The sequence below is a fragment of the Balaenoptera acutorostrata genome, chromosome 10, assembly GCF_949987535.1.
Source record: "Balaenoptera acutorostrata chromosome 10, mBalAcu1.1, whole genome shotgun sequence".
Taxonomy (NCBI): Eukaryota; Metazoa; Chordata; class Mammalia; order Artiodactyla; family Balaenopteridae; genus Balaenoptera; species Balaenoptera acutorostrata.
Genome location: NC_080073.1, coordinates 3,636,181 through 3,648,857, shown reverse-complemented (window position 1 = coordinate 3,648,857; position 12,677 = coordinate 3,636,181). Strand labels below are relative to the sequence as shown.

The 12,677-nt window shown below is 52.2% G+C and overlaps 1 protein-coding gene across 2 annotated transcripts in view; it reads right to left on the bottom strand.

The window, feature by feature from the left end:
• Positions 1-2,685: 2,685 nt before the first annotated feature.
• SLC6A6 (solute carrier family 6 member 6) overlaps positions 2,686-12,677 on the bottom strand; it is an 80,346-nt gene continuing 70,354 nt past the window's right edge. For both annotated transcript variants that reach the window (XM_057554772.1, XM_057554773.1), the window contains exons 12-15: positions 12,434-12,536; positions 11,744-11,844; positions 9,373-9,543; positions 2,686-6,815 (exon numbers count right to left, since the gene is read on the bottom strand). In XM_057554772.1, coding sequence (XP_057410755.1) covers positions 6,675-6,815; positions 9,373-9,543; positions 11,744-11,844; positions 12,434-12,536 — 516 coding nt within the window. In that variant the 3' untranslated portion in view covers positions 2,686-6,674. The remainder of the gene's footprint in view (positions 6,816-9,372; positions 9,544-11,743; positions 11,845-12,433; positions 12,537-12,677) is intronic.

Here is a 12,677-nt window from a genome sequence, read left to right as displayed (position 1 = left end):
CACAGCAACTAAGCCTGTGCGTCACAACTACGGAGTCTGCGCTCTAGAGCCCGTGAGCCACAACTACTGAGCCCGCGTGTCACAACTTCTGAAGCCCACGCTCCACAACAAGAGAAGCCACCGCGATGAGAAGCCCATGCACTGCAACGAAAAGGAGCCTCTGCTCCTCGCAACTAGAGAAAGCCCGTGCGCAGCAACGAAGACCCAATGCAGCCAAAAATAAATAAATAAATAAATTTATTAAAAACAACAAAACAAAAAAACAATATGGTACTGGCACAGAAAACAGACATAATGATCAGTGGAACAGGATAGAAAGCCCAGAAATAAACCCACACACTTACAATCAATTAATCTATGACAAAGGAGGCAAGGATATACAATGGAGAAAAGAAAGTCTGTTCAATAAGTGGCGCTGGGAAAACTGGACAGCTATATGTAAAAGAATGAAATTAGAACACTCCTTAACACCGTATACTAAAATAAACTCAAAATGGATTAAAGACCTAAATGTAAGACCAGATACTATAAAACTCCTAGAGGAAAACATAGGCAGAACACTCTTTGACATAAATTGCAGCAATATTTTTTTGGATCTGTCTCCTAGAGTAATGGAAATAAAAAGAAAAATAAACAAATGGTACCTAACTAAACTTAAAAGCTTTTGCACAGCAAAGGAAACAATAAACAAGCAAACAAAAAGACAACCTATGGGCTCGGAGAAAATATTTGCAAACGATGTGACTGACAAAGAATTAATTTCCAAAATATACAAACAGCTCATACAGCTTAACATTGAAAAACAAACAACCCAATCACAAAATGGGCAGAAGACCTAGTCATTTCTCCAAAGAAGACATACAGATGGCCAACAGGCACATGAAAAGATGCTCAACATCGCTAATTATTAGAGAAATGCAAATCAAAACTACAATGAGGTATCACCTCACACCAGTCAGAATGGCCATCATCAAAAAATCTACAAACAATAAATACTGGAGAGGGTGTGGAGAAAAGGGAACCCTCCTACATTGTTGGTGGGAATGTAAATTGATGCAACCACTTTGGAGAACAGTATGGAGGTTCCTTAAAAAACTAAAAACAGAGTTACCATATGATCCAGCAATCCCACTCCTGGGCATATATCCAGAGAAAACCATAATTCGAAAAGACACGTGCACCCCAATGTTCACAGCATTACCATTTACAATAGCCAAGACATGGAAGCAACCTAAGTGTCCACTGACAGATGAATGGATAAAGAAGATGTGGTACATATATTTAATGGGATATTACTCAGCTTTAGAAAGAATAAAATAAAGCAGTTGGCAGCAACATGGATGGACCTAGAGATTATCATACTAAGCGAAGTAAATCAGAGAATGACAAATACCATATGATACCACTTATTTGTGAAGTATAGAAAAATGATACAAATGAACTTATTTACAAAACAGAAATCAACCCACAGACATAGAAAACAAACTTATAATTACAAAAAGGGATGGAGGGGATAAATTAGCAGTTTGGGATTAACATACACACTACGTAAAATAGATAAACAACAAGGACCTACTGTATAGCAGAGGGAACTCTACTCAGTATCTTATAATAACCTATAATGGAAAATAATCTGAAAAAGTATATATGTATGTACAACTGAATCACATTGCTGTACACTTGAAACTAACACAACTTTGCAAATTAACTATACTTCAATAAAAAAAGAAATCCCCTTATAGATCCTCCCCAACAGCCTCGGAGGGAGCTGTATTATGATCTCAACATCAGAGAGGAGTGAAGGAGGCAAGAGGTTAAGTACTTTACACAGGTAGTCAGGGATGGAACCAGGATGTGAACACAGGCCAGGAGACCAAGACACTCAGGGAAGAAGGAAGGGAGGGAGACAGACAGAAAGAGTGGGGAGGGAGATTTTACTCTAGCATTGCCTATGTAGAATGAGTTCCTGAGAAAGGTTTTTTGGTCTGGGGATTTGGGGAAAAGACCCTGCAAGCCCCCTGACCTAGCACACTCACAAAGGTGGCTGGGCCAGTGGGCCCGAAGGCTGCCTCACACATGGACCTGCTCTGTGACCCCAGGGAAGCCAGGCCCCTCTCCCAGCCTCCGTTTCCCCATTTGTAACAGCGGGCTGGGCTCATGATTCCCAAGGCCAACCACGTCTGTGCCAACCACTGACCTCTGGGGTCCTGACCGCCCTCGCTTCCGAGGTCCCAGTGTCCGCGGCACCATCCCTCCAGGGCTGGTCTCTTACCAGCCTCCCAGCAGCCTGCGCTCTCTTGGCCGGAAGGTCAGAGCCCTGGTTTGGGTGTAAGTGATACCACCTGGTGCTGGTGCATGGTGAGCACCACCTCCAATCAGCATGAAGGGGGTGGTGCTTCACTCCAGATCAGGTGATGAGACCTTCCAGTCGCAGGAAATCAGTAGAAGCAGCTGGAGCAGACCCGGAATCTGGGGAGATTCCCCACTCTTTCAGGGACTCATGCGCCCTGAGGCAAACTGTCCCCTCCTGAACCTCTACCTCAGTGTCTCCAACCTCAGAGAATAACACCCCGCTCTGAGGAATGTCCCGGGGCAGAAATGAAAGCCCTTTGTAAACTGTAAAGTGCTTGCCAAACGTAAAGAGAAACACCTGCATCAGAACAGAACCCACACGTTTTGGATTTTAAAAAGGAAATGTTTATTTTCATGTTATAAGGTGATTACAAACTCCTCTAAAAAAAAAAAAGCAAAGATGAATTTAAAATATAGGTATACATATTTATCTAAAAAGCCAAAGAGGAAGAGAAAACCCCTGCAAAATACAGGGATTCATATCAGAAAACATTTATACATAAAAGCTTGTATACTGCAAGACTGAATTACACACCAAGGATTTTATTCAAATACAAATGCTCCTCCTCAGAAGAGTCTCTTGTTGGTTGATTTTTTTTTTTTTTACAAAAGTTTAAAATATCTTAAAAATATTTTGAAGTTTCAAAAAAAGTTCTGGTGAGCCAGACATATTTCTGGAAGGAAGCAAGACCCACATTCTCAGCATTCTCTTGTGCTAAATACAGTCACAGTTGCTAGGGATTCGAAAATTAATTGGGTTTAAAAAAAAAAATTAAGCCAACATCTCAATTTGAAGCCAAGTATATAACAAGATGCTCCAATCCCTCAGGGAACATGGCAGAACAGTCTGTAGTGACACCCATAAGAGAACAATGAAAGCCAGCTTCCGAGCTGCAGTCTGAAAGCCTGGCACTGAGAGGGAGCACGGAGGAGGGGGGAATGCTATTTCCTGGCTTCTGGGTACCTACACCCCTCTCCAGGTTTTGATGTCTGAGCTTTGTTGTTTTGTGGGTTTGTGCTTGCTGGATTTTTGCACAGTGATATTCACAGCATCCACGTGGACAGCCTTGCCTGGCCCACATGACCTTGGGTTTGAGGGCTGGATGGGACCTCTAGCCGCCTTGAGGGGGTTTCTCTTGGGTCCTTTCCCAGACTGTGTCTGAGGCTTGGTGCGGAAGGGAGGCGTGCCTGCCGGAGCACTGGCTGCCCAAAGCATTGCCCCAGCTGGAGGGGTAGTGCTGGGAGACGTTGGCTGGGGCCCTGACCACAGTGCGGTGGCACCTGGGGACACAAGAACACTCTGGGCTAGGCTGAGGGGGGCTCACTCTCCCTCTGTCTCCCCACCATCTTGGGGTGTGCTGGGGATCTGGGGTGAGAATGTGGGGCCGGAGCTACAGAGAGGGAGCTGTGTATGGCCCAGAAATCATCCAAGGCCACTTCCGGCCACCTGGGAATTTCCCACGTGGCCTCAGGCTAAATCCTGTCTGAGGGGCTCTGCCTGGACCCCTCAGTTTCCTGTGGTGCAACAGACGTCTCAGTGCCTCGCTTCCAGACGGCTGCTGAGGGGAGGGGGCCGGGTGGACCGCTGCTCCCGTCCCACTACGCCATAGCTTGGGATCCAGCTGGCCCATGAGCGTGGTCACAGGGTGGGTTGCAGCTCACCGGGTCCCTGAACTCTGGGGACGGAGCATGTCCCTTTTCATAAAGGCTGGTCTTTGGTCTTCAGGGAGAACACGCCCCTTTGACAACGAGGGTGCTGACCGGGGGGCCCAGGAAGCCTCTCTATCAGTGACCATGCGGTTCCACCAAAGGGACTAACAGGGCCCAGGCCCAGCTGGACAGAGCATCTCCCCAGGTGAGATTATCCTGGGGCCATTACCCATTTCTGCATGCTAAAAACATCCTCTAAACCTCTCTCTTGCATCCCTTCCAGATCTGGCTGCGAGCATCAGAATTTCCAACCCATCCCAGGCAGAGCATGGATGGGGGACTGCCCAGAGACAAGCGGACCAGAGTCGTGAGCTCCAATGACAAGTTTCCTTTATGTGGAGACATAGAAGTCACACACCATTACACACTGTACTCACAGAGCAGAGTTCTGCTGATACACAAGAGCTAGGGTATCAGACAGGAGGGTCACAAGTGGAGACAGGTGCTCCGGGAGAAGGGCGAGGAGCAGGCTTGGGAAAGTGGCTGACCGTCCTTCCAGGCGGGGCCTGGGGACTTGGTCTGCATGTGTCTTTGGTCTAGAATTTGGTCTGGGAATCTTAGAAGAAGGGGCCTTTTTTGGGCCATTTCCAGAATGTTGCAATTTGCCTACCAACCCAAAACACTGTGGCCCTCCTCGCCCCCGCACGTAAGTAACCTGTCCCCAGTCATCGACAGTGGTTAGTTTACTAAAGTTCCGTAAGACAAAGGAGAACAGGTCACATTGCTACTTGATAAAATTAGGAAAAAAACCAAAAACAATACAATCAAATCAGACACAGTAGCAACCATAAATGCATCATAAAACAGGCACACTGACTTGCTGACGGTTTGGAATAGGATTGGGTGCTGTTTGGCAGGGTATATGTTTTGGAGACAGCGGACTGTGAATGCTTGCTAAAGACGAGAGGTTCAGAATTGTCTCTGCCCCTTGGGAGGGGGACACCCGAGACTCCCTCCCTGCCCGGATTTGGGGAGGGGGTCCCAGGATTCAGAGAGCCCCTGCTCTGAACGCCAGAGCCGGATCCCGCTCTCCACACCCCCGAGGCAGTCACTGCCGTTTGCGCGTGACCACGTTTCAGTTTACTTTAGACCCTGAACTTGGAAGTTTCTGTTTAAATGGCACGGTTTAGATCCAAATGCGGGCTGGGTGGACGTGTGTCCGTACTTGGGATTTTAAAGGTGGAGTGCCTTCCGTCCTGGTTCAGGGAGGAACGCCGGTTCTGGGGTGCCTGCCCCCGAACAACCCTGACTCACCTCCTGACCTCGATCCCCACAGAGTGCGTACCCGACCCCAGCTTTTGCGGGGAAGGGGGAATAAAGAGTTTCCTTATCTCCCAGGTTACCAGTGTGGGTTGTACTTGTGCCTGAATTTGCAGGAGAGTTTGGGTAGCACCTGGCCCCAATGAAAGCTCGCTCCTGGCACCCCCTGCTAGGCGCCAGGGCGGCCCCGGGCTGGGGTCTTCAACAAGAGCCTCTGAGAGATGAATACAGAGCTGAGGGTGGAGAGATGAGGAAAGAAGAGCACCGCCCCCTCCCCCAAATCAGGTCCCGGGCGCCTGGGGCCACGTCCTTTGGTCCACTTGCTCACCCCTCGCCCCTCACCAAATACGCCACGCTTCCCCTACAGGCAGCTGCGAGAGAGGTCGGCTGCGGGAACAACCAGGACCTGATCGGAATCCCCATCTAGGCAACAGCCCCATCTGTGTGAGGTCTGCAGCCCTGAGACCCCCAGCTCCTGCTGGGCGGCCTCCACTCGCTCCCTGGGACGCCCCAGGAAGGACGCCGCTCCCTCGCAGACGGATGCTTCTGACAGTCCTTCTGACGATCCCCCCCTCAGTCTCGAAGTAAAAGGGACTCTGCTCTTGATGCAGTGCTTCCTGGCGCTCTTAGCATCAGACTTTTCCTGTTGGGCCTCATCTGTGGGCTTTGAGTCCCTTTATATTTGAGGGCTTGGTTCATTATTTTGGCATCTCTCTTGTTGGCTAAGACAAGTGTCGTGAGGCGTCTCCCGACAGCCTTCCTTTCTCCAGCCCCTCGGGGTCTGGCCAGATAGCTGTTTGCTTCACTTGAACCAGGTTGGTAAGGTACTACACCTTTAAAATGGGTCTGCTGTCCCAGGAAAATTCCACCCTGCATTTTGGGGGCAGAACTTTCTGCCAGCTACACAGCACCGAAGAATTGCTTTTGAAAACAAGATCTATTGCTGGCAAGATCAATTCAAGTGGTAAAAGTGTAGGACAATCTCTACGTGTGTACATAGTTATATGTTAAAAAAAAATACAAAGAAAAATTGACCAAGTTCCCATAAAATACATCTAATTCCATATGAAAGCTCTGCCTCACCCCGGACAGCTGCCCGTGGGTTTTCTTTTTGTACAAAATATCCCCAAATCAAAACAAAATACACATACACACGACACCACACACACACACACACACACACACACACACACACACACACACACATACGCGCGCGCACACACACACACAAACATTTTCTGTGACAATTAAAAAAAAAATCCTAGTGCAAATATAAAGCTCTGTAAACCTGGTCCTATAAGAATCTAATGTTAGTAAACAGCAGGAAAGCAGCCCGTCGACTGGGAGAGAGCTCACATCATGGTCTCCACTATGATGTGGGTTGGTTTCCTGAGCGAGCTGTTAACGGACATGCGAGAGCTGTAGGGCATCGCCCCCTCTCGCTCCACGGCCCAACGGTTGGGTTCCCTCGGGGTCAGCAGGTACTTGAGTCTCTGGAGAAAGAAGAGGACAGGCACGGGGAGGCAAGTCAGCGGGCCTGGTTTCCCTCTTCACCTCGGGTCCCGCCAGTGTGCTGTGTGGCCTTTGCCAAACTAGTACCCTCTCTGGACCCCCCATTTCATCCACTGACAAATAGAGGACTTGAACTAAGGTCCCTCCAGGCCCTGAATGAGGGCAGAGTGCCCGCCGGTAGTTTCCTTGGCCAAGCCCTGCTTACACACTTCAGGGACAGGGGGACTCACGCCTCCAAACTCTTTCCCCATTCTTTCTTCCATGGAGCTGAAATACACCTCCTTGTGATTCCCGTTCCCCTATTTCTCTGACTTGCAAAGCAGCTGAGTTTCTGCAATTTGTATGCCCGAGGTTGGGTAACTGTCTTGAGCCTCCCATGGCTCCCACTTTCCCCGAGGAGAACCTCCGTCTCCCACAAGCTGCATGTCCTGCCTTCTCCATTTCCCCACTGAGGGCCTGGAGACCACTGCCTGGGTCTGCACTGCCCCTCCCAACAGAGGGGCCAGAGGCTGGACCACTGCCAGGCACGCGGCAGTTTGTCCTCCCCAGGTTGCCAGATAATAGGATCAGTGAGGGAAAGAGCCCTCCCCAGGGCACCCAGAAAAGCAACAGCAGAGCTGGGACTTGAACTCAGAGCTCCCGCCTCCCAGCCCACCTCCCGCCAAGCGTCCACTCAGAGGCTTAAGTAGGAAGCAGGTGCTAACAAGAAACCCTCTATCTCGGCATTTACGTTCAATTTAGGTATATAACAATTTTTAAAAGCTGCTTGTTGAAAGCTACGATATTTCATTTGAAAATCCAGACTTCCATCTGCTCTTTAAAAACCACAGGTCTGGCAACCCCAGGCCCACATCTCCTTGAAAACGGGGGCCAGAGCTGAAAGCCACACTGCATCCTGCGATGGTGCTCGCCTCCCCCGAGCCCCAGCTCCCCAGTCCCCCTCCCCACCTGGGTTGGCTGCCTGGGCCCTGGAGGAACCAGACCAGAGGCCCCAGGTACAGGGCGAGGGTGGAAGCCAGCCGGAGGGGAGGGCCCTGCTCCCCCTTCATCGCTTTGCCTCTCTCCGGACATCTGTACAATGGGTGTGCGCCCCGAACGGGGGACACGAGGCAAACACCCCCGGGCAGCTACCTGGGGCCCCGTTTCTGCAGGAGGTGCAGACATAATTGGAATCCTCCCAGGATGGAGCTCCGAGAGAAGTTCACGGCTGGGAGGACCCCTTGGCAACCTGTGCAGGTAGGTGGTCGAGGGGCACGTGGTGAAGACAGGTGGATGGCGGCCAGCTGCCTTCAGAGGAGGGGGCTTTGGTTAATGGTCAGGTTTGGGAGTGAAGACCGGTTGTGAATTCGGGGTGGACTCGAATCCTTCCCCTACACCAACCCCACTCTGCCCAAACCTCTAAACTTGGGATGGAACAATATTTTAAAATTAGGCTTTGAAGAGACACAAGTCAGTGACCTGTTGGGTATCGCTGTGGGCACTGAGCAATCAGGACAGACATCCAACACCCCCTGTTGTGCCCTCAATTAACCCTTTGGTTTCTGGGTGGTAGGGACATTCTGAATACTGGGGTCCTTCCCTGTGTCCTCTGAGAAAATACAATGGGTCCAGTGCTGCAGGAACACCCCAAGGGTCCCCCTGGCTGAGACAGACCCCAGCCTCATGGTTTCCTCCTGGCATACCCCTGCCTACTTCCTCTGTCTCGGGAAGGCTGGTCTGGTCTCCTTCTGCCCGGCCTGGCATCTTTCCCCACCAACAACACCTCCAGGCCAATCCCCTGCCCACAAGGAAACCGGCCCAGCCCAAGAGGAGCCAGGGCCCCAGGACATCCTGGCTCCAGATTTTTAAGAGAATAACAATAAAAACAGTCCAGAACAAAACAGTGCCGTCTTGGAGCCAGCCCAAGCCCAAAGGTTAAGGGAGATTCTAAGAAAAGGATTTCTTGGAAAGAGCCCCGACTTTTGCCAGGGCCTGGAATCTCCAGGATTGTTGGAGGAATTTCTGAGAGGATGGTGGCGGGAGGGAGGCGCAGGGAGGAGACTGGCGGGCACAGGGGCCTGGGAGCTGGAGGGTCTGCTCGGTGCACAGGTGGCTTCTGAGGGTCGGGCAGCAGATGGGGCCACAGGTCCGGCGAGGGGAACACCAGCACGGGCTGGGCTCATCTGAAACTTGGCTCCAGGGCCAGGGAAGGCCTCTGGCTGGAGCTCAGCCTTGCTCATGAGCTCCTGTCTCCTGTCTCACCGCTTGGGAAACCTGGCCCCCACTGCTCCCAGGTGAAGCCCTGGCTCTTATCTTGGCATCCAAAGCCACCACCACCTCTCCGGCCCCCAGCCCGGCCCCTGAATGTGTCACTGCTGCCCATTTTCCCACTACACACTCTCCTGCCCACAATCTCAACCACTCCACAGGGCAGGTGAGGAGTCTGGGGCTCAGAGAGGGCCAGTGACCTGCCCAAGGTCACACAGCAAACTGAGAGCTGGCTGGCCTTCAGCATCCTGCCCCCACCACAAATCCAGACTCGGGGCCCTGAGTGCTTACCACGAGGAATGGCCCTTCCGTCTGGCAGAGGCGGATGACCATGACCAAGGGGACGCACACAATGGAGGACAGGGCCAGGCTCCAGCCCAGCCCGATGGCCCAGTTGGGGTACACGTAGACTTTGTTGTAGGTCAGGGGTATGTACTTGACGAGAGAGAAGATAAAACATCCCTGTGGAGAGACGGGGGCGGTCAGGGGGTTTCTGGGACCAGGGCAGGCTCCACCCAAGGGGCTCACACCCTTCTCCCTCTGGTGCAGGAGGGCCGCCCCCAGGGTAAACCTGATCAAGCCGCCTCCTTGCTCAAAACACTTCTGCGGTTCCCCAGGACCTTCGTGATGCAAAGTCCTTGTCTGGCCGGCAATTCCCTGTCACCTACCCACTGCCTCTTCCTCCGCAACTATACTCCAGCTACCTGGAACTCCTTTCAGCTTCTCACCCGCTTGCCCTGGGGCCTCTGGGCAGGCTGTTCCCACTCACTGGGAACCTCTCTCGAGCTCACCTTCTCCTCATCCTAAATTTGCACTAATGGTCCTGCCCAGGCCCCGCCCAGGCTCAGTCAGGTGCCCACACTTCCCTTCCCGGAAAGCGCGATTCTTCTTCGTGGTCACAATTACTCAGTTCCCCACCCAGCCTGAGTCAATGAGAGCGGGAGGTGTGTCTGTCTCATTCCCCTGTTTCCCTGACATGTGGTGTAGCTCCAGGGGCACACAGCTTCCCTTCCCCCACTGCCATCCCTCCACCTCCCTCTGAGCCCCAGGCCCAGCCCCCAAGGCAGGGTGTGGACCTGGGCCTTGCTGCCCTGTTGGGGGTCCAGCCTAAGCCACGCGCAAGCCATTTGTCCATCCAGGAACATAGGGGTGGGGTGGGGTCAGCTCTGGCCCCAAAGCCTGCACTCTAGGCTGGCTGGAGGGCTGCTTCTGGTCAGAGCTACAGCCTTTCCGTGTAGAACCCAGTGAAAATGACTTAAACCTTCATTATCTAATAAGGGGGGTTTGAAGGGAAGACAAACCTATCTAAACCAGAATTGGTGAGGGGGTGGGGGGAACGCTCTTCATTAGGCACCTACTGTATGCCTGGCCCTGTTGTTGCTGTCCTACGTGTGGGGTGAAGCTTAGTGGGGGAGGGTCCCAAGGGAGGGCAGCTCTGCTCTCCCAACCCAACCCAGGAAGCAGCGTGTCTGCCTGTGTCACGTTCCTCTTCCCGCCACGCCACCTCGGAATGCAGCCTCTCGCCTATCCAGTCCCCGAGGGAGGGAGGGAGGAGGAATCGGATGGTCAGACTGGTGAGGGGAGTTGCCCACAAATAAATCATTAAGTGAGGATGAGAACACGGGCTTTGCACCCACCTAAATTCACCTCCAACAATGCACTCCCCGATCGTGGTTATGGGCTGCCACAGTTTCCTTAATTTTGTGGGGGAAATCTGCATCTCAGATGAAAAGGCCGAGACCGTGCTCAGTAATAGTTAACAACCTAAGACGGGTCGCTGCCACTCAGCCCCGCATCAGTCAGTCTCCTTGTTTTACAAATGCAGGAACTGGGGCCCTGAGAGGAAAGGCCTGGAGACAGAGGTCACTGAGGGGAGGGCCCATTTATCTCCCGGCACCTGGTTGCTAAACACAAGGAACATTTCTGCCATCTGTGCTCCCCACGGTCTGAGCTGAGAGCAGCATTGCAGACATCTTTCCTTGCAATTAGCTCCAAGCTCACAATAGGTTTCAAACACCGGCAGGGAAGCAGCTTTTGCTGCAGAGGACCTCCCTTGGGCCAGAGCCTCCTAGCGGAGCCTAACGGGTGCCTGGGCCCCAAGGCTACATCCCGAGAAGGCAGGCGCGGGAACCCCGGTGCGAAGGGGGACGTGCACATCACTGCCCTTGGGTCCTGGCGGCTACTAAGCTTCCTTGTTCCTGGGAGAGCCCAGGGCTCCTCTCTGCTGGGACCTCCCCTCTCCAGGCACGAGCCCCGCCCTCCATGGGAAACACCACGTTTCCAGGGTCTATGACGTCTCCATTCAACATTCCCCAAGGCCCCTCAACTTAATCAGGGACCCTGACTGTGCCCATGAACTCTGGAAGGGTTTGGGGAAAGGTCATGTACTCAGTGATGGAGCCCCTGAAATTTCTTGATGTGCCCAACTCGCGCTCCTCTGCCAGCAGTGCCCTTCCTGCTCCCTCCTCCTCACAAGCTCCTAACTCATGCTTCACAGGGAACCCTCCGGAGTAGCCTGGCCCCCTCCCCGAGCAGAGCTGTCACTAGGCTTGTCAGAGGCCAGCACTAAGCAGATGCTGAGTGAACGATGGGTCAGCAGGTGAAACTGTCAAGCCCCGGGGAGGAACGGCTACTGACCACGGCCGCGCGGAAGGACACTCACAAGACAGAGAAGCGGAGTGACCACGGCCCAGCTGTACTTCATCCAGGGCCCAGGCCGATAGCCGATCATGTCCTCAATACCGTCATAAAAGTTATCACTGCCTGCAAGAGACAGAGGCAGACAGATGTTGGCCTGGTGTCCGATGCAGCATCCGCCCCGGGAACAGCACAGCAGGGGCTCAAGGGCCCTGGGGGTGGTAGTGGGGAGGGGGAGTCTCCAGGGCCTCATCCAGGTCCCTGCATCTCCACACCACATAGACCCAAGTGTTGGCAGACGTTTATCTGAAATGATCTAAAATTCACATGTCTCTGGGCACCCGGTATTTTTCTGGCAACTTTACGCACACCCCCAAATCCCGGTGTGGCCATTCCAAGGTCTCGAGGAAGTCAGAATGGACTATTCCTGGACCCTAGAGTGGTTCATCAAAGACAGACCCCTGCATGGCCAAATTCTGTGTTTGTCAAAGCATCCACTCACACCTCGCACCTTCAGCATGGGGAGAATCTTCGGTGTGGCTACGGTCAGATTATTTGTGCTGGAAGGGGCGGCCTTGAGAGGAAAAGTCCAGGCAGGGAGCGCCTCTGTGTCTGACTCAAAATGAAATTCCCACTAGAATTCTGTTTCTGAAGCTTCTAGATAGAGAAGCCCAAAGGAGAGACTTGAGTAAGATATGCAAACATCTCTACTCACCATATATCCAGGCAATAGCAAAACATTCAAAGAATGCAACCCACAAAAGGCATACACCGCTAGCTGCATAGTAGTCAAAGAGCTGAAACACATACATGCCACCCTGTGAAGAAAAAACCAGAGAAGGTGGATTTGTTATTTGGCATCTCATTCCCTCAATATATAAAGAGATCTGGCCTGTCAATAAGAAATAGAAAACCCAAGGAAAAAAAAAAGTGCAGAGGGTGTGAGGACCAGATGCATG